Source organism: Desmodus rotundus, chromosome 9 (genome assembly GCF_022682495.2).
Source record: "Desmodus rotundus isolate HL8 chromosome 9, HLdesRot8A.1, whole genome shotgun sequence".
In the NCBI taxonomy this organism is placed as follows: Eukaryota; Metazoa; Chordata; class Mammalia; order Chiroptera; family Phyllostomidae; genus Desmodus; species Desmodus rotundus.
Window position 1 is genome coordinate 20,480,502 of NC_071395.1, and position 27,868 is coordinate 20,508,369.

Sequence of the window (27,868 nt, forward strand, 5' to 3'; positions counted from 1 at the left end):
TAGGCCATATACCTATTTTATACATTTCTTAGTTCCCTTTAAATTACCTGTTTCCTTGGGATATGTTTCATAAAGAGAGACCTGTAGTTAGAGACTATGAACCTCTGTATGAGTCTGTTAAATCTTGCCAGGCTATTTTTTAGGGAGATAAAACCTCCAGGGTCACCGGGGATGAATGACATTCCCCTCGGAATGTCTTACTCTCTTCCCCTCTCCCTGCTTCTAGTCCTGCCCATGTGTGGCTTAGTGGCAAGAAATATGTTGGATGTTTTGGAAGGTATATAATGATACCCTCACATTTTTTTAATACACATTTCATTAATAGCGCATAGGTTCAGCCATTTTTCCCCTTCAATTATCCAGATTTCCTTGAAACTCTGAATACCTTTCGAAATTACAAAATATATTATGAACCTTACCTACCATTTTTTAAAAAGGTAAAACATAGTTCCCATACAGTGTTACATTTTAGTTTCAAGTGTACAGCATAGTGTGACTCAGTGTTTGTACACTTACAACGTGATCGCCGTGATAAGTCTCGTACCTGGCTGTCCCCATACAAACTTGTTACGATGTTATTGACCGCCCTTCCTTTCTGTTCAGCGAAGAGAAAACATTATTTGTGAGTCCCAGCATTCCGTGGGCTTTCCTCCATTCAGCAGCGTCCTCGCACCTCTGCGTTTCTGTCGTCATGGAGCTTACATTCCAATGGGCGAGGCAAGCAGAACGGATTCACCTGTAATGTCATATCTGGGAGCTTTGTGACCACATACAAAATCGTTAAGCATTCTTCATGCCATCTATATTTGTATAAAGTTGAATGGCCCCTCTTGCAAGGATTTTAAGGAGTTCTTTTACTTAGCAAATTGGGATTTGGTTGAAATCCAAAGACCAGTGGGGCCGTATTGAAAGGTTTTAAGCAGGAGAACAATGTGATCTGACCTGCATTTCTGTAAGGGCTTGAGAGAGCTAGGGTAGGTTTAACTTGCATATGCTGATGGCATTGGTTTTTTCCTATGAACATTTTTTGCCTTATCTCAGGGCTGCCCTGCAGCAAAGGGGGGGTGGCTGGGAACGTCCGAGTGTCTCTGGTGACTGAGAGTGGGAGCTTTGAGAGCCAGGTGCCATGTTGATGGCAACACAGGATTGAAGCAAGGATTGGCTGTTCAGATTGCTTTAGTTAGTGGGGTTGATTGAAGGAGGCGTGGAATTAAGGGTGTCATAGTGAGGCCTTGATTGATGAGAGCATTATTCACGTTATTCATGTTATTCACCCTTCCTGGCAGATCCTATTGGCCATGATGCCCACCGTCCTCTTCCGTTCCCGCACTGTTATCATCTCCCTCCTGGACACTTTAGCAACCCCTTAACCGGTCTGCCAGCATATACTCTGACCCTTTCTAGTCCTTTTCCCAGAAATGCAACTTGGACCTCATTAGTCAGCTGCTTCACATCTTTCTGTTCATTCCTCTAGGTCTTAGGGTTTACAGCTAGTCCTCATGGGCGGGGTGGCTACGGTGTCTGCAGTCTCACGGCACAGCACGCTCGCTGCTCTTGGGAAGAAAGAAGGGAAACCTGAAGAATTAAGATTGCCTTTTTCTTTGTAAACCTTTTCATTTGTTCCGTCTTTCATTGGTCTTGACCTTTAGGACATGAGAATTCCTAGCAAAGGAGACATCACAGTGGGTCTAAGTGAGGCACTGAGGTGCCTCTGCTTTGGTGGCAGTCTTGTCATCAGCTGGCACCTGGACTGTCCTCCCAGACAGGCCTCCTCTCTCCTAGTCCCCAGGCCACACTGCTGCTGGCCATGGCTTCTTAAACAAACCTGTTCTTTATTTCCCTGGTGACTGTGCAAGCTGGGTCCCCTGTTGTCTGCAGGGTAGAGTCTAAGCGTCTTCGCTCGGTGTACAAGGGCCTCCCTGTCCTCGTTGCGGGAACGTGGTGTCCCTTCTTACAAACCAGCTGACCTCCATAAGCTTTTACCCCTTCGAACTCTGGTTGTCCTTCGAATGCCGTCCTTTGAGACCCAGTTCTGACACCACCTCCTCCGAAACCTCTCCAGGGCCCCAGGCAAGTCTGTGCTGTAGTCCCTGCGGCACTTGGCTCAAGTCCCCCCTTTCACAGGTACTGTCCCGCATCGCCCCCTCCCCTGCTCCTCCACGAGGCCCTTCAGGACAGGGCCCGTGTCTTTTTCATTCTTGCAGCCTCAGCAGCAACTTTGTGTTTAGTGCATTGAGGGCCCCCGAGTTTTTAATAGATAGCTGAGTCAATGGGCATCCGAGTGGACATCCTCAAATAGCACTTCTTCCCCTCGTACCATCTAAGGTTTGCATCACTTCACCTTTTTGCCACATCAACCGTTTGACCTTCAGCAGATTTACTACCAGGGCAGGTGGTAGCATTCTTATTTTAGAAGTTGTAGAATGGACTCAGAGTTTAAGTTACGTGGTGGAGGTTGAGAGCAGAGCCAGGAAGGGCAGACCCAGCTCAGTATGCTTTCAGCTTTTACCCATATAGTAAGTGTTGTAATCATTTTCGGTTTTTTTGACTTAGCAATTTATGTTGCAGGAAAGATAAATGCAAATACAATGTGTTTTCTTTTTTTGCAGCATTTTCTAATGGCAAACAAGAATAGAAACAGCTTAAAGGCTCAACAGTGGAAAGAAGGATTTGATCAATTTGAGAATATCAACAGAGTAGAATATTAAGTAGTTCTTCCAAGTTATAATTATGAGGCTTACGTAGAAATCCCTGACAAGTCATTAGTAGGCTACAAGCTTGACCACATGATTGTAACTGTGAAATGTATGATGGGATATAATGTGTAAGTACAGTTCTATTAGGCTCATGAAAAAGCAAGAGATTCTGTTTTTTCATGTTTTCTTCAGAACCGTCTTGGATCCAAGCCACTGAGATTTGGGGGATTTTCAGTGATTTATTTTATAGTGTGTCTTCAGAATATTTGCAATTGGCCCTGTCTCAGAGTCTGGTATATAGGGTCACTACAGCAATAAGCTGATCTCAGAGAGTTCAAAGAACTTATTATTGGAATCATTGTAAAATAACACTTATTGTAAGAGATGGAATTATAATGCAACATAATAAAGGTGTGAGTGGGGTTGTTCTAACAGGGTATTGACTTGTCTAAAAGAGTATGATTATAAGAAATGATAATGTAGTTATAAGAAAACGGGAAATCAGAGAACTGAAAACTTAGAAATATGCCCCAAGACCACAGTCACCTTCAGCAAAGGTAACTGGGAGGAATATTTTTTTTCGTCATCTCCTTTCAGTATTTTTTTCTGAGTGTGTGTGTATGGGATGAGAGGTCCCCTCCCCCACCACAGGGTCATGTCGTGGGATTGTGTAAAGGGGAAATTATTTCTGGGTATTCCGTGTGATACCTAAGACATTTCGGACCAGGAGCTCCTAACCTTTTAAGACTGGCATGGTCTTTGCTTTTGGAATGGTGATGTCAGGCGCTGTGCCTGCCAGCCTGGGACAGGTGCTGGGCAAAGCCGGCAGCCCCTGGCCTGCGTCGAGCCTGCTGCCCGGGAGGGGCCCAGGTTGCTTCCCTGCTCCTTGCCTGCGGAGGTGCCAGTCTCTGTGGGTGAAAGCTGGCAGTCTGGAAGGGAAGCTGTAAAATCAGGGGAGGGAGGAGAACAAGGAATGCTTTTTTCCATCACAGAGGAGTAAGAGAAAGACTTGGAATTTTCATGAACAAATGAGTTGCAAAAGTCTGAGGTAGGATTTGGAGGTGGAAAATATAGAAGAGGGAAGGGTTAAAGGCCTCTGTAGCTACCGTGTTTTCCTGGCCGTCTTACACAATTCATTAAATGAAATAAAACAGAATTTCTGGCTGGAACAGCTGAGAATTCCTACAAGTCTGTGTGACATCCCAACACATTGAATCCCATTTCTTGGCATGATAAAAGTTGTGTGATCTTTCTTACCTAAAGACGATAGGCTGTCAGACTCTGGAGAGTTATGACTGTATTCTAGGTAAATATATACCATTACCTAATTTCCCCCTACTCCCTACCTCTGAATGTAGTTTTTAAAAGCAAGGAAATAGCCTGAATCTAAAAAAAAAAGTCTTCTGTTCACTGGAGCCACAGGTAAGGATGAGGCAATGGAATGGGAGATTGGGAAGAGGAGGGGCAGAGGGTTGGGGAGCAGAGGAAGGAAGAAGCCAGGTGAAGCCCAGAGAGAAATACCAAGGGGTGTGGGTGCGGCTGTTCCCTTCCCTCCTCTGTGTCGCACAGGCCGGGGAGTCTCCAGCTGCTAGAGCACAGCTTCCTGGTCCCTCTTTAAACTCAGTGTCGGCTTTGCCTCTTTTTTTTTTTTTTTTTGCCTCCCAGGAGAATTGACTCACTCCTTACCAAAAACTGAGCAGTCCCCATCTAGGGAGAGTAACATGAAAAGCTTTTGTTTTTATGCTTCCGTTTGCCTGCACTATGATTATAAGAGTAGGAATCATGTTCCAATCAATATCTGTTTCCATATTACCTAGTACAGGGCCCGGCCATATCACTGTGTAGTAAATAAGTGCTTGATAATTGAATAAATTGATCGTTAAAAAGGAAGAGATGATCGTCTTAGCTGTTTATGAGTTTGTAAGACACAAATCTTTCTGATGTCTTTCAAAAACTCGTTGTATTAGAATATTCTGGAAACTTTTGTTAGAGGACTTGAAGGTGTCCAATAATTAGCACCTGGCCAAGGTCTTCCTGGCCAAATTCTGAACTAGAAGATCGGTAAGAATCAGAAGTTAGAGAACTGACATGCCACCTTTATATTCCTGGAGTATTTAGGGGAAGAGAATCTTTTCTTATAATGTTTCTCAGTTTCATACTCCTGACCCAGTGGGCGCACCTGTTTCTAAGCCTGTGACCCTCCCTTCTCTGACAAGGAGATCATCGGGTATCTGGTGTCTCTGCGTCCACTCCCTGAGCCTGTCCCCTCTCCCAGGAGAACCAACACCCCTCTCCGCTTTCTTTGCTGATCCCCCTCAGACTGCTGGGGCACACTGGTGAGTTTGCCCCTAGAAAGCTCTGACATGGGTTACATGAATTCATTAATAATCTGCTCCAAAGACACACTGTACCGAAGGTCGAAAGTTCATGTTCTCGTCTGTTTCCCATCCCAGATTCTTTTTGAGTACAATATCCAATACAGCCTAATGGAGCTTCTGCAATGGGGTCAAATTGTAGTTAAAATGCTCCCATAAAAAAACATGAGGATGGCCCATCAGAGATGCGCACCGTTCAGCCTGTAAGAAGGTGGATTCTGAAACCGGGCCACAGGCCATGTTGGTTCTCAGTGACTCTGGCCAAATTACCCAACCTCCTTATTTCTTAGTTTACCTATAAAATATGTCATAATAGCACTAACTCATAGGATTGCTGAAGCTATTGAATAAATTGATACATGTAAAGCACTTAGAACTAGTACCTGGCACGTAGCTACAGTGCATTCCTCACTTAACTTTTTGAAAAGTTTGAATGTAAACCCTCTCCTATTACGAAACTCTTGGGGAATTTTAAAACTCAGAGATTCAGTCCTTTGGCAAGGCATGGAAAGTTCAAGGCCACAGTCCCAATAGCTTGGCCTGTGAGTTAACATTCAAAGAATTTGAAGTCCTCCCCAATCCCTTATTTTTTAATTTTAATTGAATTGAATTGAATTTTTTGTCTTAGCCAGAGAGCTTCTCCGTGCCTGTGTGTAGCAGCCACGGCCTGGGCATGGTGCCTGGCTTCCTCAGAGGTTCAGGAGTTACAGTAGTTCAATACTGAGTCTCTCTTGAGCCTCACGTGAGTCTAGAATCTTAATAAGACACAAGAGTATCAGATTATCAACGTAACATCCACCAACTTTGGAATACTGCCCTCGCGTCGCCTCCCTCAAGGTACTAAGCAAAAACTGTCCCCAGGTCTTCAGTTTGCCAAAGAGAGGGATGGAGGACAGACAGAGAGCATCTCCTTGGTTTTAGCTTCAATTCATGCCAGTTGTTCTGAGGCTGAGATCTCGGCATTTGAACTTGATGGGGAGACATTGCTTGTTAAGAAGCTAATTTGGGACCTTTGGGGGTTAGGGAGGAGCCACTTGTGCGCATCACCTCCCGTCTCTGGAAGCAGCCCCTGGGCTGCTCTGGTCTTCCCTGAGCTAGAGCTTTGCAGGGCCAGCAGGCCGGTCACTAGGTGTGACTTTCTTTCCCTGTCGGCACGGAGCCCTTGTGTCCGGCACCCCGTGCTGACTGGTGTGCGGAATGCTGTTGACATCTGTTTAGGGATGGAGCATCTGCAGTGGCTGTGGTCATGGACAGTGAGATCTGAGCACACTGCAGTTTCCTTTGCCTCTTACTGGGGACTCACAGAAGCTTTTGGAACCCACTACTTAGGGAAGGCTTGTCCTTTTTCGCTCCACTTACTTCAAATGGAGCATTGATTGGTGTGAGCAGACTCCTGGAGGGGAGCTGCTGCGGGTACGTTGGAAGCTCAGGGCCTCATGAGGATAGACCGTGGCTGGGCATCACTCTCTGTCTCCTCCGGGTTGTGAGTGTGCCCTTCTTTCTCTGCATTTGGGGCCATGCCTCCAGGATGTGCCTGTTATCCCTGGTGCCTCTCTTCCTCTGACAGGCTCAGTTGAGGTTCTAGCTATTTAACCAGTGTCTTTTGCTGGTTTCTTTTTTTTTTTTTTTCCTCTGACACTTGTAAGCTGCTACTGTTTGCTGGAATTGGTGCATTCCTTTTTTTTTTTTTACTTTTTCCTTACTTTTTGGTCTAGATTTATATAGCTTATTCCTCTAGATATTTCTCTAGATGTTTTCTTGTGAGTTCTCTCAAAGCAAGAGAGGTAAAATTAATCTGTACTGAGTCTGCTGAAAGCACCTACTGTTTAAATAAATCTTCTCTTCCCCAAGTTGCATTCTATTATATAGGAGACCTCCCCATTAGAGCAACATCTGAATCAGGCCTGGGGCCAGACGATCTAGCCCTTCCTGGTTCCCCTTTAATGGGTTTCCTCTGTGCTGTGCTCTCTTAGATGGAGTCTAATTCCGTGAACATCAAACGTACTCCCCCAGGGCACAGGCAGTGACTGTGTATTCATCTAAAATGCTCTGAACTCTCTGCTCTGATCTCCCCGGGCTCCCCTTCACAGCCTGTGCAGATCTTACATGACCCTTGGTCTCGGCCTTTGAAGGTGCAGGTCCTGGTGGCCCTTCCCGTGGGCCCTGGAGCTGGCTGGAAGTGTGTTTCTCCATGCTTCCTAGAATGGAATCCTGGGTCCTCTTGGGGGAGCAATTGCAGTCTGCTGAGATCTTGCCTGTCTTCCTTGTTTTTTTTTTAAAGCTCCAACAAGCACAAAGATGTATGTTCCTCACTTCAGTTAGATCCCAGGCTGTATCACCCCTCTTTTCATCTCTGTGGACCTGTGCCTTCAAGGTCTCCTGTTCTGTTTCAGCTCTGTCTCCTTGTCCCCAAGATGTCAGCTTTTTTCCAAAGGGCAGCCCTCTCTTCCTCCTGCGTCATCAGTCTGCCTTCCTTTTTTGGGGCGGGGGTTTGTTCCTCTTGTTCCAGTAGGAAGGCAGAAGTGTGTTTCTCTAACCTCCAGGCACCCCTTTGATTTCCGGAGTGGACCTGATGGTACCAAGGACAGACCTTAGTGGTTGGTTGTCTCCTTGGTGTGTGCAACCATTTTGTCAAATGACTTCTGTGACTCAACCCAAGGTGACAGTGTATGTCCTTAACAAGAATAACCTTCTTGCTTTTTATGTATAAAACCTGTCACCCTTCTATGGCTTTATCACTTCGCATCTTGAAAACCGAAGGTGGTGGTTAGCATTTACATGGTTAGTAAATGTAACGCCAGCAAACTGGGGAGGAACTTCGGAGCCAGTGGACCGACCTCTCGAATTTCAGCTGCACCCTTCGCAGTTCTGACCCTGAGCCATGCAGATAGTGCAGGAAAGAGGAACAGGACCAGGCGCAGCCTGTCTGCCTGCCTGCCGGGAGGTGGGCCCGTAGCTTCTTCAAAGCAGCAGGTGGTATTCTGGAAGCTCTATTTTGGGAAGCGTCCTGACTGTGGAATTTCTTTTTCTTTTTCTTTTCCCCTCCCCTTCTTATTTCTTCCTTTTTCTTTAGTTTCTTATGGTAAAATACATGTCACGCAAGTGCACTATTTTGACCATTTCTAAGCGCACAGTGCAGTGGCATTGACACACTCACGTTGCCCTGCACCCATCACCGCCGTCTGTCATCGTCTCAAACTGAAACTGTGCCCACTCAACACATAACGCCCCGTTCCCACCCCCCTCAGCCCCTGGTAACCGTTACCCTCTGTTCTGTCTCCGTGCCTTTGACTGTTGTAGGCCTCCTCGGAGAAGTGGAGTCGCGCAGTGTTTGTGCTTTTGTGACTGGCTTATCTCACGTCGCATGCTGTCTGCAAGGGCCATGCACCTTGCAGCACGTGTCAGAATCTCCTTCCCTTCCGAGACTGAGTGATCGTCCCCTGCATGTAGATACTGTGTGTCATTTATTCACTCATCCATCCGTGCATTTGGGGTCGGTCCCGCCGCCTTTTGACTGCCATGTGTAACACTATGAATATGAGTGTCCGCATATCTGTTTGAGTCCCTCCTACCACTTTTGTGGTGTTGTATGTTTAACTTTTTGAGGAACCACCTCACTGATTTCTGCTGCAACACCCTTTCTTCATAGCCTCATCCTTGCCACACCGTGTCTACTTAGGTAAAAGCTGTGCCTCTGTTGCTCAAGGTCAAGCTGCGGCAGCCTGCATCCGAACACCTGAACCTTTGCCGAGCCTGGGCCCAGCTTCAGGGGCTGAGCCAGGCCTTCAGGACCCACCTGCCATTTGCTTAAGGCCCAGCAGCGTCCAGTTGTATAAAAATAGCTGCTAGCCTTTGGACAGAAACCCTGTACGCTGCATGACCCACCAAGGTGAAAATCCCACAGAGCTCTCTTGCCAGTGCCAGCCCAGGTGGCTGTAGTTAAAAGTCAGCCTCCCGAGTGTACAAGCCAGGCCACCAACTGTCAAACTTCAGGCCACTGCCACTTGGTCCGACCAAAGGTCTCCGTACCTCAGTGCTACCTTGTTCTCTAAAGTGCTGTTTGTTTATCTTTCCGGGTTCGTGGCGCATTCAGGGGGGCTGGGAGGTGATGTGCAATAAATAACACTTCTCTTTTTGGGGGTCATCAACCAATGGTGAAATAAGACAACAAGGATTTGAAGTGTTTTAGGAAAAAAAATCTTTCTCTTAGAAACTGAAGGTGTAGGGAAGAGGAGTTTCCCCTAACAAATTTGATGTGAGAAAAATACTTCCCAGATGCATCGAAATGACTCGTTGTGGAATTCTACTAATTTAATGCATTCACTGTGAATGAACAAGTAAAAATAATAATGCTCCCTCGTGAGAGCCTGGTGCGTGCCCTGTGATTGGCGCGCACACCTCATTTAATGCTTTTCATGCGGCTATGAGCTCATGATTCGGTTTTATTGAAGACAAAGCTGAATGTCCCCAAGGTCTTATGGCTGGGCTTCATCTTGAGTCCTTGCTGAATGCAGGCATGGGGCCACGCTGCCTTTTCACAAAAAACGTGAAGGAAAAATGCTATCCATATACTTTAGCCTCTTTTTCCCTTGCAACAAAACAAAACAAAAACCTCATTTCAGCCAATTCCTGTTTTTTTTCAAATATTTTAGGGAGTGGGTCTGGCAGTGTAGGTAAATTTTGTTTTAGTGGTTAACCATCTGAGGACTAGAAGGGTTAGTAGTAGTAGTGCTGAGGGGTGAAATACAATTGCTGTTTAACCTCAGGGCGAGCAGCCAGACAGTGCTCCCTGTTAACTCTGCTGAGCCTGCCTGTTGTGCAGGAAACAGTAAATGGGGAGATTGGTCATAGATTGGTGAGTGTTGTGTGGAAGGGACCCAAGAAAGTGCTCACTTTACGCAAAGCCATTTGCTGTGCAGAGTGCGTGGTACCCAGCGCTGTGGGGGAGGGCCACTGGCTAGGGCAGGCACGTGGCTCCTGTGGACGCTGTGTTCCTGTGATGCCCACGTCGGCATAAAAGATATACCTTCCTAAGGACCTCTGCAGTTTACCCTTCAGAACTGTGGAAGCGGAGAACACTGAGGAAAACGGAATCTAAGACTGGGACTTACCTACCTAATTCTTTGGTATTTCACAAGTTTTAGTACTTAAAGGAGAGTATCTTGTGTGTGGTCATTGCCAGGATCGTTGTAAGTTGTTCATTCTGTCTGATCAGTGTGTTACAGGTTCTTGTGCTCTCTTGTTAGGATATGGTTTACTCTTGTTAATAAAAGTCATATAAACCGTCTATCATTTATTTTCCTGTTTGATTACACACAGTCCCCCCAAATCACTCTCTGTCCTTGGTCTAGTCCACAAAGACCAACTTCTTAGCAAATAAAGGAAGGTGATTTTTTTCCTCTCTCTTAGATACAATTACCTGAATTGATATCCCTTCACCACAACACCAGGGACTAAAAGCCCTAAAAAAGGAGTTTTTACATTGCTGTTTTCCTGTCTTTTGCATTATGTCTCGGTATGTTTTCTAATGTGTTTCCACGTTGAAGAGTTTTTAGGCTTTTAAAGTACCTAGGAGGAATAGACTTGGTCTATTCTGATTTACCTGGAAAAAACACTGACTTGTATTAAAAGGCCTGCTATGGTTTTCCATTTTTCCACTAACTTTAGGACCCTTTGGGAAGTCGCTTATCCCCTCCAACCAAACCCCGCCGCCCCCACCCCCCACCCGCCCTGTCTTCTAAAAGGAAATAATAATACCCTGTACTTAATGTGAAAACTAAGGAATTATTTTTTTCTCTTAGCTATGAAATTTATGAACTCATTTTTTCAAGAGGTGTGGGAGGTAGAGAAATAGGTTGTTTGTTTTTCTTCTATAATCTGCGCAGGCACACTCCTGTGTAAGGAGATACCCCACGGCCATAGCAAACAGGCCCGGCTGGGGGCCTTTCAGGGGGGATTTGTATTCCCAGCGTGTGTGGTTGCCCCAGCTGGCTCATGTTTTGGTTATAGTTTTCTTTTTAAAATCAAGATTGCAATCAATAGATTTTTTTTTAAAGGAAGACCGCGAAGGGTTTAAATTTCTCTTTGAGAAAAATTAGCATGGTTCCAGGGCCGTTTGCAGGCGCTGGAACTCCCCCTTGTGGGATTCTGAAATATGTTCTACAGCAAAGGAAACAATGTAGTGGATTATTTTTGGTTTGTTTCCAGCTAAAAGAACAATCTTAAAGTGGTGCATTCTAAATCCATCCATCTGTAATTAAGCAAGTATGACAAAGTATTAGGATCTAAATCACATCAGATTACTGTGCAAATAGGATTTTTAATCATGTTCCAAATCATAATTTTGAACTCCTAACATTATGTCAACAGTTGAAAAAATATTTTAGGGAAGAGCATTGCCTCACCAGGTTAAGATCTATGGTTAAATTACCGTAGATTATAAAAACCCAACTTAATTATAAGCGTATATGTTGAAAGTGTGTTGATATGGGTCTTTCTTTAAACTTTCATTGAAAGTTTTAAGTCAGAAGCACATGCAAAATATCAGGTTTTGATAGACTTTAGTTTTTATAGCCAATGCTTATTAGTTTTCGTTCCCTTCGCTTTTCAAACAAGCAGGTAGCTCTGTGCCCACTTTGCTTTTCTCACCTGCTGTGTATGGAGGGCCGACTAAGTGGTAGGCCTTCAGAAAAGGTGCTTACCGTCTGCTGGGGAAGACAGACCTTGAACTAGGTATTGCATTATAATGAGGAAGGTCAGGTACACGGTGCTGTGGGTGTGAGTAAAGGCACTCACCCCAGCTGCGGTCTCAGGAAAACCCTCCCTGAGTGATGTTTAAGCTGGGACATGAAGGATAATTGGGCTAGCCTGGTGGAGGGGAAGTTGGGTTGGAAATGTGGGTTCAGAGCAAAGGATCAGCTAATTTAGAGGTTGAAGGCAAAACACAGCAGAAAGTTGCCCCATGAGGCAGGAGCATAAACCAGGAGGTAGAGACTAGGCAGGGGCCTGAGTTTTGTAGCTACAGTGGAGGATTTGGGACTTGGGCCAAGCAGGAAGTCTTTGACAGGTTTTAAGCAGATAGTGGCTTGACCTGATTTACATGTTTGGAAGCTCATCTTTTCCCCCCTTGTTTACCGAATTTATTGGGTTGACATTGGTTAATAAAATTATATAGGCTCTAACTGTATAATTCTATAACACATCATCAGTGTGTATGTGCGCTCACCACCCCAAGTCAAGCCTCCTTCTGTCACCGTTTATCCCCCCATACCCTCGTCTCTAAACTCACTCAGGATGTGCTGTGGACAGTGGTGTGGAGAAGGTGGAGGTGGACACTGGGGCGCCAGCAGAAGTTTGGTGCAGCAGCCTACCTGCCTCTGTCTCCCTCCCACTAGGGCTAGGGGTCCCTAAACTTCTTCTGTAAAGGCCCAGAGAGTAGCCATTTTTATAGTAGCTGGTGCAAGTACTCAACTCCGCCATTGTAGCCTGAAAGCAGCCATAGAAAATACACAAGGAACGAGGATGGCTGTGTTCCAATGAGGCTCTGTTAACAAGAGCAGGCAGTGGGCTGGACGTGGCCCACAGGCATGGAGGTAAGTGACTGGATTCAAGGGCTACTGAGAAGGTACAATCAGTACGAATTGGTTTGGGGTTTGTTTTAGGAGGGTAACTGAGAAGGTGAAGTTGGTTTTCAGATTTCTGGCTTAGATAAGCACATGAATAATGGTGCTAAGAGGAGGCACAGAGCAAAGTTTGTGGCCTTGGCTGGTATGAGGGAGGGTTCAGGTGTGCGCCCTGTCATTGGTTGGACGTATGGGTGTGCAGAGAGGTCTGAGCTGGAGAAACAAACTTCAACTTGACCTAGAGCCTCCTCGCCCACCCCCCCACTTTCACCCCCCGCTGCCCCTCCCCCCAGAGAGTAAAGAGGGCAAAAGACAAAATCCAGAATAATTTCAACATCCGATGGTCCCAGGAGGAAGAGCCAAGGATGAATGAGAAAAGCCAGAAGGACAAATGGTTAATGGTGTTAAGTGGGGGCGAAGGGTTGGGCACAAGGAGAAGTTTCTACAGGATTTGGACATGGAGGTCCTTTGTAACTTTGGTGAAAGCAGTTTCAGAGAATTGGTGGGCTTTTTAAAAACGTATGTCTTTGGTAGTGGGATTTGTTCCAGAAAGACAAATTCAAAAATCACTTTGATCTTGCAGGTTTTTGGTTCTGTTCACAACTGGTGGTTTTTTGTTTTAAGTCTAGCAGATACTAGCAACCACTGTACCTTTTAAAAAGAGCTATTGGTGAATGTTTGGTCCCCTTTACAAGCTTGGTTAAACTTCTGAAATATTTTTATTTTTTTTCCTGTACTTGAATTGCCTGAATGACTATTGAAGTAGTTAAAATGGGTTTTTGTATAATGTGCTTAGGTAATTCCTGTAAACCTAACAAATTAAACATAATTAGGGTGATTCTACTTCTCACTAAATCTTCCTGGAGTAAATAGACACTTGCCCGAAATTCAGCCACCAAGGATCTGAGGAATGCCTTCTTACCTCGCGGAGATTTTCCGGTGCTCTGACGGTGGCCGCCAAGCCCCGTGCCTTTTGGTAATAACCACGCCAGACACGTACCCAGCAAAAGAGGAAATCTCACAGGCAGGCCCTTTAGAGTCACAGGCTGCACCACCTGACTTCTGCTTGCACTCAGCGCCTGCAGGCACCACCCTCCCCCCCCCCCCCCATGGCTGTATCCTTGGATGGGAGTTTGCATTTCCTGCTTCGAGATAAGTCAGTATCATCTCATGAGGCTCTTAAGATCTTTGAACTTGATGAACTTCTGCATTCTTTTGTATACTTTGTTCCTTCCATTCATAGCTCTTCCACATGTTAAAAATATGATAGACAATAGTAATGCGATCATAGTAGGGGACTTTAACACCCTATTGTCATCCAACAGCAGCTTTAAGTGACACACTAGACAAGATGGATTTAATTGATATTTTTAGAGCACTTCAACCCAAAGCAACAGAATATATATCCTTTTCAAGTGCACATGGGATCAACATTATTTACAATAGCCAAGATATTATTGAAGCATCCTAAGTGTGCGTCAAAAAACGCGTGGATGAAGAAGATGTGGTACATGCGTACAATGGAATGTGACTTGGCCATAACAAAGAATGAGATCTTACCATTTGCGGTAGCATGGATGGACCCGCAGGGGATTCTGCTCAGTGAAATAAGTCAGGCAGACAAAGACAAATACCGTGTGATTTCACATATATGTAGACTCTAAAGAACAAAGCAAAATGAACAGAAAAACAGAACAGACTTACAGGTACAAAGGAAAAACTGATGATCGCCAGATGGGAAGGGTAGGTCGGGGGGCTGGGTGAAAAGGTGAAGAGATTGAGAAGGACAGATTGGTAGTTACAGAATAGTCATGAGGATGTAAAGTACAACACAGGGAATACGGTCGATAATATTGTAATAACTATGTGTATGGTGCCAGGTGGGTACTGGAAATATCGAGGGGAACACTTTGTAAAGTACATGATTGTAAAGTTCACTATGCTGTACACCTGTCACTAATACAAAATAATACTGAATGTAATCTGTAATTGAAAAATTAAAAAAATTATAGCCAGTTGATGTTTGGACATCTCTTAAGTCTTATCTTTGCTTTTAAGGTTATTCAATGAAGGAAGGCGGATGTAAGAACACTTCACTGGCTTTTACTGGGTGCACCTACTTTAAAATAGCAGTAGACTCCTATGTTGAAACAAAGAGTTCAAGGAGTGTGAGATGCCAAGCTGCAGCGTTCCTGTGTATATTTAGAACATATTTCTCTGCTTATTGCCGTAGTCGGAATTCTCCTGTTGCCCAAGGGGAGAGCTTATGATTTCCATTAGAATGTAAACTTAGTGACAGAACAGATTTTTCTGTTTTATTCACTGTTGTCTTTTCAGTAAGTAGAGTAATACCCAGCATTTAGAAGCTACTCAAATATTTGTTGAATGAGTAAATGTAGTTTCTGAATAAATGATAGATTGTCTGCTATTCATACTAGATTGTGCCTTTTGCTTGCTTTTAAGTCGTTCCCCCCCTTTTTTTCTTCTTTTAGGCAGAAACCACTAATACTAGCCTCTTGCAGGTGCAACTGGAATGCAGTTTACATAATAATGTGTGTCAGCGATTAAAGGTAAAAATGAAAAATTTAGTGTTTTCTTTCAGCCTTTCTTCCTGCCTCTTTGCTTAGCATTCGAACACAAAGCAGCCCATTCTGTTCTCAGAAGTATACATGCCCCTACCTGAAGTGATTTTTATCCCTAAAATGTGAGATGGCAAAGTTCAGATAATTTTTTGAGTTTTTCCTCTTTTTTTTTTTTTTTCTATCCCTCCTATCTCAGAGTTGTTATCTGGAATCGGATGATGTTTTACGGCTACAGATGAGCATAATTGTAACAATGGAAAACTCCTCGAGAGAATTTGAACAAAACACACAAGATTTGTTAGATCATCTTTCTATTATATATGTAGCTACAGATAAATCTGAGACCTCAGGTAAGGTGGGATATTTGAAAGTTTCTACGGTGACATGTTAGGATTAACCTGCGTCATCATTCTGTGGCATTTACTTGTGGATTGTATCATTGCAGTCCAACCCAGAGGAGCCCCCGCTTTCATTATTAAGAGATTGTAACGGCAACCGGTTCTCAATCTGCAGCTGCTAGTAAATAATTGGAGTAAATGAACAGGCAAATGCAAACTGTTCTGAGTTTCCTCGGGAATAGTTTTCCTTGGCATTCTGGAGATAGTAAACAAATTAATTGGGCACACGAATCTAATATAAATATTCACAGAGTATCTTGTTCCAGTTTTACTGAGCTGCAGAAGCTCAGCTGACCAAAGCCTCCTGTCTTGTCCTTTTTAAAATAGTTGCTGGGACACTGGTTGTCCCGGAGGCCTGACAAGTTAGAGTCGTATACATTTCAGTGTTCCTTCCATGAATTTTACTTTTGAAAATGTGCGTCCCACTTACCAGAAACAACCATGTTCATCGATTTAAGTCTCTAAGAACTTTTGTTGGAGACACATATCATGTGATCCGTGACAGTTATAATGTAGGATTTGCTGTTATCCATTGGTCGTGCAGCCTGTTCTGGTACAAGAGTGTACACACGCGTGCGCGCACACACACACACACACATTCAGAGGGAGAAATGGCATCAGAATATAGTTTTTCATCGGCAGTCTTCATTATTGACCAAGCATCATCTACTTTCTGGTTCTCAGAATTGATTGTAGTAATAGTAACTTAGCAGGAGAGCTATCCTGTCTCCAGGTTCCTAGTTTTTGGTGATTCTCTGAGCTGCCAGGCGGACATCCCTGTCGAGAAGACTCCTGTCTGCCTTCTGTTGGTGAGGGTTAGGAGGGAGGCCGCGTTCTGAGACCCCAGGGCTTCATTTTTCCCAAGTGTGCTTGTTCAAATTAGGAAACCAGGGAATGTCTCATCTGCGGGACAGCGTAGCCGCCCCTGAAGCTGCCTGGAGGTCGGTTGCATTCGGAGCAGCCGTGGTCTGGCCCTAACCTCAGGATTTCTCTGCTGGTCGTTCTTTATCGTTTAGAGAGTCTGTGTGGGTAGGTCCGTCTTTTCGTAAGGATCCTTTTTCTTGTGACTTAAAAGAATACCCGGCAGAAAATAACTCCCAGGTTCAATTGCAATATTGAAAAACGAGTTATATTTTTTAGAGAAAATGTGTTGTGTGCAAGAATGAGATGGCTTTTGTTTCAATCTCACTCCTCTGATTCTTTTGGACAGATGATTCGGCGGTAAATATGTACATATTACACTCGGGAAACAGCCTTATATGGATACAGGTAATGGTACACGCTTACGTCAAGTCCCTGTTAAACTGAGAAGTGTGGGTTTCCTCCCAGAACATGAGGGTTCCCAGGGGCAGATGCAGAAACACTTGTCTCCGTGTCCTTTTGCTTTCATTTAAACCCACTTTCCCCTGCTCGCACCCATTTTGGGGTGCAGGTTGTCAGCACCCCTTCACACTGTGGTAGCCCCAGCTGCTGAGCAGTTGCTATGTGAATGCCAGTCCGAGCTCTTTACTCACCTTACAGTCAAATGAGACAAACCGTGGCCGAGCCGACAGTGGTGATGTGGATTTTTTTGTTGTTACAGGATGTCCATCATTTCTCACAGAGACACGCTCTGTCTCTGCAGTTTGAACCGGTACTCCTACCTTCTTCTACCACGAACTTCACAAAAATCGCCTCTTTTACTTGCAAAGGTACAGATTTTTAAAATATCGGAGACTGTCTTTTTGTTTTTGTAACTGATGGCCATTCTTTCTGTGAAATGACTTACAGCCACAGATGAGGCAGGGTTCTAAGGAAGGGGCTGGGCTGGCTTCCAGCCTTCGCCGTTCTGTGGAGAAAATGGTTGTGGAGGCCACTTGTGTTTGGGATTTTGAGTTTACAGCGAAACGCGGTGGGCGATGTGAAAGACCAGAATGTAAGTGTGTTTGGAGAGACTCCTTTCACGGAGACAGAGGGTGTGCCGCCCCAGTTTTGATTCTCCATGTAGAGTGTGGTGCAGAAGGTCTCCTGAGAGCAAACCCAGTCCAGCCTTTGGGTTCTTACTTACAGCCGAGATTCCTGTAGAGAAATGGAAATGGATTTTAAACATGCAAACATGTCACTTATATCAAAAGAACATTTCATGGAAAGCAACAAGGGAGAAGTAATTTATTACTTAGATTGATAAAAATAAAACAAGATCGTTAATCTCCCGTGTTGCTCACGATTAGGAGAGAAAAGCATTCGCGTTTTTGACAAGAATATAAATCGATACGGGTGTTTTGGGGTGGAAAATGGGCACTCTATGAAAATGGAAAATGCCCCCATGTGCTCTTCAATTCTTAATTCTACTGCTAGGAACTTACCTACAGATATACGTGTATTCAAAGCTCTACCTACAGGAATGAGCGTTGTGAGCGACAGCAGAACTGACATGAGCACCCACTGGGAGGAGACTGGTTAAGCTGTAGGTCACCTGCGGGGTGTACTCTGCAGCTGTTAGAAAGCACATGCGGACAAGTAATGCAGGCAGCGTGTGTGCACGTGGGCTTTTTAAGGGTGTCCGTGTACTTGATCATGAAATAGGAAAACTGGAAAAATGCTCAAGAATGTGGTAGCAGCTGTTCCTCTAAGGTAATTGGGAAGGCAGGAGTGAAAGGTAGATTTTATTTTTATACTCTTTGTTCACGTTAGAATTTTTTTTATCATACATACAGCTTTAAGAAAAAAGAGTTGGGTGTTAGTGTTAGAGTGTAGAATGCCATACCAGTGATTTAATAGTACGGCCTCACTCAAGGACAGCTTGTTGTTTTGACAAAGCAGTGGTGTTGTGCAACACATTCCCACCTTGACGGAGGAGCTCCTTGTCTTTCTGCCTCGCTCCAGCCTCCACATGCTCCCCCTCCCCCCACCCAGCTGAGCTCCATTCATCACTTCTGTCATCTCTGGCAGACCTAAGGGCGTTCCTCTTACTTACGGTGAATGTGCGGTGAATGCAGAGCTTTGTAAAATAAAAGCCACAAGCATTGACCCTTTTTCCTCCAAAGAAGAAGTGAGAAGTTGGTTTATGAAAGGGGGTGGGGTGGCAGACACTCTGTTGTGGGTCATTGGCAGCCAGCCAGGAAAGAAGGAATATGGCGTTGGAGAAAGGATTTTACCATTTATGTCTGACGCATGATTTTAATAGAGACAGAAAAAGTGAAATAATTAAAAAGTTATAAATAACACTCATATCTTGTTCTCGTTTAGGCGTAGCGAAAGGAAAGATACTGATGCTTGACATTTGTTTCTTTATACCTCGAAACAGCTACTTCGTGTGACAGTGGAACGAAAGAAGTGGTGAAGAAAACAAAAATCACTCCAACACTAAAAGCATGCCTCTCCTCTCCGGTGGTTCCAGGGTAGGTTAATTCCACTTTCCCTGAAATCATATGGGGTGTGTGTGTGTGTGTGTGTGTGTGTGTTTAGAAATGACTGAAAAATGTAACGAAGACCTGTCTAATTCTCTGGGCTTGCCTTGCATGCATTAGCGCTGCTGACAACCAGGGAGAGGGTTGTTTGCAGGATGGGAAAGGGGAAGCTGAATGAGTCAGTTCACGAAATAGGTTCCAGGCCAGGCAGCCAGGTGTGGGAGAAGCGAAACTCCCTGCGTGTTTCTCAGTTACATCCGGGTCCTGGTTCCACCTCTGGCCTCCAGTGCTGTGCTTGTGGGAAGGAAGGTCGGACCCGTCAGTGCTAGCATCCTTCTCTCACATGTCCTGAGACTGCGCTTGCAATTAGAGGCTCATTCGAGCGCCAGCGGCTGGCCTGGGCTCAGGGCTGACGCCCACGCTTGCTGTGCTTCGCAGGTACTTCAGAATGGACTCGTCTGCAGCCCAGTTCCACCTGGAGTCCCACGAGAACACGTCGGGAGTGTGGACAATGTGGTGTCTCAACCACTTTGACCGTAGTGTGGTATTAAACAACGTGTTTGTTCCCAAGGAGGCCGAGCACCTTTTGAAGGTACAGTGGTACTTTTATCTGAGTTTTAGCCTGTTTTAAGCTTCGTTTATGGTCAGATACTTTGAAGTTAATATTTATAAAAGTTAACATTTACTTGCCAATTTTAAAGCAAGTAGTTTGAACATTTTCAGAATTACTTTTAGGATCTCTCTGTCTTTTTTAAACTATTATTCAAGGAAGTCAAGGGAGCCAGGATTTGTCCTTCAGAGATATTTGCTCTTGCCATTATTAAAAAATTTTATAATATATAATTTATACTAAAAGGGTTGTATTTAGTAAAAATAAACCCTGGTTCATGATAAAAGAATAGGCTTTTGCAAAATACCACCTATGAAAATTACATGATTACTTTTTTGTGAAATTTACAAATAGTTGCATATTAAATATTATTTGAAGCCTATCATTTATATACAAATATTACAATTTTTGACCTGGAAATAATTGAGTAAAATTATATGTCTCAAAGTATAGAAATTTAGTATTATACCTTATAATGATTTTAATCATAGTTAATGTTAGGAAAGTAATTTCTCTTGCTTCTTCTTCTTCTTTTTTTTTTTTTAGATTCTGAATTTCACTGGCCCTTTATTTCTACCTCCAGGCTGTTGGAATATATTTTCTTTGAAACTTGCTGTTAAAGACATTTCCATAAATCTTTTCACCAATGTATTTTTGACTACAAACACAGGTGCCATTTTTGCAATACCTCTACAGATTTACTCTGCACCGACCAAGGTATGGTTTACAAAACTATATATGTATTATAATCGTTGTTGTAATTACTGTTTCGTGTCATTAATCTATAGTGCATGAGTTTTATTGACTAAGTTAAGCTCATGTTCTTTAAGACTCTCTTTAAGGATGTTACCAGGCCAGTCATAGATGGTGCATTGTTTAGATGTAGAAACCTTTATTGGGAAAAAGTTACTATTTATGATAAAGTCATTTGAGGTTCTTGAATGCAATAAGGCATCACAAGTAGATCAATTTCATTTCCATTTATTTCCAAAATGTGTAGAGCAAGGAATGTGTGTGCTTGCTGTAGAAAACACAGCTCTTAGTACCTACTTACAATGACATCAAAAAATGAGATGGTTAAATGCTTTATGTAGATTTCTGGTAAGTGACATAAACCTCGGTTGTCATAAACCTTGAAATTCTTTAGTGGACCAAGTCTAAAGTCTGAAAGGATTCACGATTAAGAAAATGCTTTCTAAAATCTGGGTAAATGATATTTAATTTAGATCTTAAACATGTCTCATTTTTTTCTTAATGTTTCTTTCTTTTCATTTAGTTGCTGTTATTGCTTCTTTTTGATCCAAGCTATTCTGTATGACGCTGGGTTCTAATTTTTCACTATGAGACATTCATGCAACCATCTTTATGATTTTTCTCACTTATTAGCATTGGTGTTTCATAGATAGAAATGCCTCATGTTTAGCTATGAGCCTAAAGATAGGACTTCTGAAAACGAAACAAAATGTTAGGTTAATTTCTTTTTTGTGCATATTTTGATCAGGAAAGTCTTCATAGAAATTTTCTTTTATTAATCAAGAGATGTTTATAAGGAGAGTGAGCGTGGGAGGGAGCAGGCAGGTGTCAGGTATGTGTGAAGTCGCAAGTGTGTGCTTTCCTCACCTGCAGGAAAAGAGGACATGAAGTGTCCTGAGTAGCTTAGGAGTTACCATAGGTCGGTCTGCTGTTTCTCAGAGGGTTCGAGTACAGTTTTTGTAAAAAAAAAAACTACTAAGAATATCCTGACACTGATTTCACCTTTAATTCAGAAGGCCACTTGGTGTCTTAGGGGCCCAAAGGTTGTCACTGTGGATATTGATTATTGAACAGATCCACCGTCATGATCCTCCCTGAGACAGATCATTCAGGGCTCCCAGTCAAGGGTAAAGGACGCCAAGATCTCTTTCTAGTTGTTCCGCTTCTGTTTAAATGGAAGTTCACTTAGGTGGAGGCCAGCGTCTGCTTTGCATTTGAGTGCGTTAGGATTTTTATGTTTGGTGCTGTGTTTTAAGTGATTCATATATTACTTTTCAATCTAGGAAGGGAGTCTGGGTTTTGAAGTGATAGCACATTGTGGCATGCATTATTTCATGGGAAAGTCAAATGCAGGTAAGTCTTTTGCCCTGAGGCTTTCTGTAGAGCTCTAGTTGGGGGTTGGGTGGGACGTCATGAGGAAAATTAGCATTTGGAGATGGGATAATTAGTCCTGTGAACATAATTGCATCATACTCTGTTCTGAAAGAGCATGCTCCTTAACAGAACGACACGAAGTTGTTCAGCGCCCTCTAAAACCATGCTGAAGTCCTCGTGTAAATAATGCCCCTTAAGTCGCTTGTACTTTGGAAGGTTTTCCAGACACATTATTTGAACATCCTTGACTGATCAACCTTGACACCAGGAGAAATTGGAAGATTAAAAATGGTTGATTAAAAGTTATTAAAAATAATTTGGGCTTGCCTTTGCAGACTTCAGCTACAGGAGCATCAGCATCTTCCAGGGGTGCTCGTTGTTGAGTGAGACCGAGGCCATAGTGTTGATGAGAAGCTGTTTCTTGTTTTGTTCCTGCCTTTTGGTTTATTAAAATGTTAAATCCAAGGAGAGTGTCATAGTACAGAGGTTTCTTTGGGGAGATCCCCCTTTTTCCCCGCCGAGATGCTCTTTAGCACAAATGAGACTGAATAGAAAAGTGGAGAGGGTGGGCTGAGGAGGAGACCAGTTTATAGATATAAACACACACGTTCTCTAGGCCAAGCCCCTGGTCTCGGCCCTCTTTGGAGGGTTTGTCCACCAGCATTCTACAGAGTAGCCCGAAGGACTTCCATGATGACTAGCAGTCACATGGAAGCAGTTTAGCCTTTGAGATTTAAAGCTGTTAAAAATGTTCCAAGTGTAATTTTAACCTCTTTCAGGCTGTATCATGAGCCATGTGTCTTTTCTGTTACTACCTTTACATAATTCGATTTAGTTTTGTTTTCCACATGTTTGTTTGAGTTGATATATCATTTGCCATTGAGGTAGGGGGACCTCGAGCAACACAGCCAGAGGGAAGAGGGCACACGCTCCCTCTGCGGTCCTCGCAGGCGGAGAAGTTTAACAGTCAGCCTTGGCCGTGTGTACGATGGAACTGTGCTTTCTGTAAACGTAAATGTTAAATCTGATCTGCCTTCTAGAAAATCCTCGTTGGGAAGGCAGCCTTCCTCTGGATCGGTCTACTTGGGATGTGGATTTCGAACTCGCGAGTAAACTGTATGAAAGATGGAAGAAACTTAAAAATGGTGATGGCTGCAAGTAGGTCTCCACTTTTCTTCGTTCCTTGTATTCAGCACTAAGGGGACACAACTACATACAACTGTTGAAATCGCCGTACTGAATTTGGAGTAATTGATATTTCTCCCTAGCATTTTATCTAGGCAAATCTCAAACCTCAGAAAAGTTGAAAGGATAGTGCAGTGAATACTCAAATATTGTATTTGGGTCCACCAGTTCTTCACACTTTTATTTGCTTTATTTCTCTCTCGATATCTCTATCTGTGTGTGTGTGCACTTCACCCTCAACACTTCAACCCTCAGCCCTTTACTCGGAACTACTTCATTTCCTAAGGTGAATATTCTGGTCCATACAACAATACCGTTATATACCCAACAAACTCAACGTTGACCCAGTTATACTACCTAATTGACATTCGGTCTATACTCAGGCTTCCCTAGTTCACTCAGAAGTATTCACTCTAGCTGTCTTTTTCTTTTTCCTTATTTTGAAATTTAGGATCTATTCAGGGGTTACGCATTTCCCTAATGTTCTTTAGAACAGTGTCTCCACCTTCTTCATCTTGCATGACGTTCACATTCTGAAGAGTCCTAGCCAGTGGTCTCATGGAATGCTCAGCACTTTGGGTATATTTCTCTACTGCCTCCTTGCGTTTACACTCATGTTGGACATTGTAGGGAGGAGACTAAATACATGGCTGGTCTAGTGTCCTCGTTGCATCACTGCACGGGGGACGTCAGTGTCTTTTGTCCCATATTGACATTGCTGAGTCATCTGACTCTCCATTGTATGTGTGATAGCTCTTTCTCCATGGTGGGTAGACTTTTCCTTTTGCAATTAATACAGATGGGTATGATAATTTGAGATCACATAAATTTCCTGTTCTTTAAGAATGTTTCACCCAGGACTTTAGCATCCATTGATAATCCTTGTCCTGATCAGTTTTTAGATGGCTACAAAATGGTGATGTTTCTACCTACTTTCTTCATCTTTACATTTTTTTTTTTTGAGCATCACTATGGATTCTTTGGTCATTACCACCATTACCATCATTATTATTTTTGATGCTAATCTGACCCACATCTGGCTGATTGGGAGCCCCTTCAAGCTAACTCGGGGGTCCCGTTGACATGTCTCCATCATTTCTTGAGCACTTTCTTGCTTTCTAGTAAATGTTCCACAATCATCTTGTACCTTTTCTTCCCCAGACCCTGAATAAGCCGTATTTCCCAAGAACCCTTGGTCCTGTGAGAAGGGATGATACATTTAGGGATTCCCTCTTTACGTGTGTCAAAATTGGTTTTCAGAATAATTTCTTTACGAATTCACAGGAGGAATGTTCTAGGAATGACTCGGTTTGCCCACTTGAAGAAACCCAAGGAGCCAGAAGCCTTTGTCTCCTTTCTGCCGCGTTTCATCGCAGAGCCGGGCCTCGTGTTAAACTTCAGCGCGACCGCCCTAAGGAACAGCATGGTGAGGGTCCCGTCGTCGGTACAGCCCGTCTCTGGGTTTTAAGTTACCGGAGTCTTTCCAGCTTGAGAATATTGTTTCAGAACCAAAATTAACTTAAACTCAGTTTAAATGATCTACATATGCCATTCGGTACTTAGTGGGGAGGTATCAGAAGAACAAAATAAGGAATAAGACTCCAGATGGACCGAAAGTGCACAGAACAAATACATCTTATGAAGTTTGTGTCCAAGTCAAAATCTTTTCGGTTAAGAAAGTATTCAGCTGCAAACAACAGAACACTTTGACTAACACCGGCTGGAGTAGGAGTTAGTTTGTTTCCTGATGAGAAGCACGCAGGAGAGAGGCCCAAAGCTGGTGAAATGGCTCCGTGACACCATCTGCAACCACAGCTCTTCCTCTCTGTTCACGCTGCATCCTCAGTGTGCTGATTTCTGGCCTTGACGGGGGGTGGGGGGGGCAGCGAGAAGGGCTAAGGAAAGGCAGCGACACCAGCCGACTTCCATTCATGTCTCATAAGCCCCATTGCCAAAGACGTATCTCACTAGGATCAAGGACACTCATTGGATTGCTTAGGGATGGCATTCGAAGACCACTTTAAAATATTTTGAATTTTGAAATAATTTTATGGTAGAGAAAAGTTTCCAGAATAATACCAAGAATGCCCAATTGCCTTTCGCAAAGAATGGATCAATTTTTAACGTTTGCCACACTTGCTTTCTCATTCCTTCCCCCTCCGTGTGTGCGCACACACACACGTACGTATTGTTATGAGCCACTGAGTGTCAGACATTATGACCCCTGACCTCTGGTTACTCCAGTGCAAATGTCCTAAACACTGGAGTATCTTATAGACCAGAGTATACTTATCCAAATTAGAACATGTAATATTAATTGTAATAGTGTTGTCTAATCTGCAGTCTATGTGCAAATTTTTCCAGTTATCCTGCTTTTACACACACACACACACCCTCCCGTGGTGCAGGATCCGATTCAGGATCTCGCATTGCGTGGTTGTGTCTTTTTTGTCCTTTCATCTTCCTCAGCCTTTGTCTTTCATGACAGACAGTTTCGAAGCATGTAGCCCATTTATTTTCCAGAATATCCCTCAATTTGATCTCTGTGATAGCTCTTCCTGCTTCGATTCAGGTGATGCAGTTTTTTGCAGGAAAACTGCAGGAGGGTGCTGATTTTCCTTTCCCATTTCCAGGTGCAGTACTTTGTGGTGAAGAACCCTTCCTCCCTGCCAGTCTCCTTGCAGCTGCTTCCTCTCTCCTTGTATCCGAAACCTGAAGCTGCTGTGCATCTGCTCAACAAATGGTAAAGCGCCAGTCAGTGAAGACTTTCTGATGGGCGGGCTGGGAAACAGCGTTCAGCCTCAAACTGTTTAAAGGCCTTCCATGCTTCACCCGGACCCTCTATGTGGATGGACGCGGTATTCACCCACGCACCTGGGGCACCCAGCTCCTTGGCACACGTAACTTGTTAGAAATTGCCCATTCTGTTTGTTATATGGCATTTTCGGGGTCACTATGTCAAGTCCAGTTCCCAGCAGAAAATTCTTTTCTTGATCAGGGAACCTTTACAATCGAGATTTTTCACAAATACTCTTAAAATTTATAATCTGAATCACAGTGCTCTCTAGGCACACATAAGAAATGAGTGTAGTGTTTTAGTCCAGTGCTGTTAAACAAGCTGAGACGATGATACTATTTGTTCGTGTCTGTTGTACCTTATTTTTGCACCATCACAGGTTGCTTAGAGTGCTTCCTCCTTTCGGCTCAGTAGGATCTACCCTCATCCTAGGGTCGTTCAGCTTCAGCACTGTTGACGTTTTTGACCAGATGATTCTCTGTTCGGGGAGGGGATGTTCTGTGCCTCCAAGGCTGTTTATCAGCATCTCTGACTTCTACTCGGTAGATGCCAGTAGAACCTCCTCAGCTGTGACAACCCAAAATTTTTGTAGACATTGCCAAATGTCCACTGGACATTAAACTGGGAGGTGAAATTACCCTTGGTTGGGAGTCACGTCCTATCAGGTTCCGTAGATAGGAACCATTTGGAGAAAGCGAATCACTTCCCATTTGGAGCTGCTGTCGCCATCTGCCTCTTTAGATTCCCGTTCCGTGCTGCCAGCGTCCTTTCCTGAGCACTTACCCTGCGCCAGGGACGGTGCAGCGGCTGGGACAGAGTTGTTTATGTGCAAATACATGTGCTCACACACAAAAAATCTGTGTGCGCACACACGTTTTAGTCTTGATTGGGGATTCGAATGCTATTTTAAACATTTTTCTTCTCTTTATAGGTTTGGCACCGACACGCAGATGATTAATTTCACAACTGGTGAATTCCATCTCACCAAAGCGTGCCCTTACCGGGTAGGATGTCTTTAAACAGAAAACACAAAGGCTCACAAACTGGACATGTAGTATAGGGGCCTTGCTGATTTATGTTGCAAGGGTCTTTACGTAATATATGTGGCTGCCTTATTTTTATAGTCCAGGCAATAAATATATATATAAAGCAGGTTTTTCCAATTAACTAATGCAGCAGGAGCCCCTGGTTCATGCTCCCCTGCAAATCATTTGAATTTGATAGTTTAGATTCATGTAAGTGAAGAAATAACACTTGAATCAGAGCTATGTAGAAAGCCATAAAATTTGAGACCTCGGAATTTGTAATTATCTTAAGATTCCTTGGCCCCCATCCAATTCTTTTTTGGCCAGATAAGATATTAAAATCAAATACATTTAAAAAAAATCTCTTACAGAACTGGCTTCATGTTTTTAGCAAGTCACCCAATTTCTGTGATAGTCACCTCATCTATGAAAGAGGATTTCTCTGAAATTCTCAAGCCTCTGGGCACTCTCGAGGTCGTGTATAAATCCCGAGGAGTTGGAATAAACATGTCCTGTGGCGAGGATGTGGTTTGACTGGGGACTTGGCAGCCTCGTTCTTCAGTTTTCACTCCATGGTTCTGTGGCTCTTTGTACAGAGCTGAGTTTTTTCCTTACAGGCACTCCGTCTGTGTACATCCATTCAAACACGGAGCCTCTGTTAAAAAACAGTACACACACGCATACAAACACACACGTGTATATAACCATCTTTCTAACACACACACCTATTTAACTGCCTCGGGCTTTTTTTTGTTTCTCCGCACTTACCCCCTCCGCCCCCCAAAGATATACTGTTAGCTCTAGAGTAACTTGAGTAACAGAAGGAGGGAGACTACAGATGGCCTCCAGCTAAGTTAAAGTAAAATCGACCAAAGCGAGGTCTTGAGTGGCTTTTTACTAGAGACTTATCTACATTAGGAAATGGTCCTTTCTCTTTGCAAGTGGTCTAGGCTGCGTGGCCTTGCTGTTGTTAGTGCGCCTGCCCCGCTCTGTCGCAAGCTGTCTCCCAGGGCTTGTCGAGGTACATTAGTCCACATACTGAGAGAGCACTTGTCCCCCTAG

The 27,868-nt window shown here is 43.7% G+C and overlaps 1 protein-coding gene across 2 annotated transcripts in view; it reads left to right on the top strand.

Annotated features, from left to right (window-relative positions):
• The window catches only part of TMEM131L (transmembrane 131 like), a 138,654-nt gene that overhangs the window by 74,968 nt on the left and 35,818 nt on the right, over window positions 1-27,868 (top strand). The window contains exons 8-19 of one of the 2 annotated variants that reach the window (XM_053910879.1): window positions 15,186-15,263; window positions 15,472-15,625; window positions 16,884-16,942; window positions 17,256-17,364; window positions 18,960-19,053; window positions 19,501-19,654; window positions 20,219-20,389; window positions 21,709-21,778; window positions 22,840-22,957; window positions 24,269-24,410; window positions 25,618-25,727; window positions 26,713-26,785. In XM_053910879.1, coding sequence (XP_053766854.1) covers window positions 15,186-15,263; window positions 15,472-15,625; window positions 16,884-16,942; window positions 17,256-17,364; window positions 18,960-19,053; window positions 19,501-19,654; window positions 20,219-20,389; window positions 21,709-21,778; window positions 22,840-22,957; window positions 24,269-24,410; window positions 25,618-25,727; window positions 26,713-26,785 — 1,332 coding nt within the window. The remainder of the gene's footprint in view (window positions 1-15,185; window positions 15,264-15,471; window positions 15,626-16,883; window positions 16,943-17,255; window positions 17,365-18,959; window positions 19,054-19,500; window positions 19,655-20,218; window positions 20,390-21,708; window positions 21,779-22,839; window positions 22,958-24,268; window positions 24,411-25,617; window positions 25,728-26,712; window positions 26,786-27,868) is intronic. The other variant, XM_053910880.1, reaches the window with a different exon arrangement.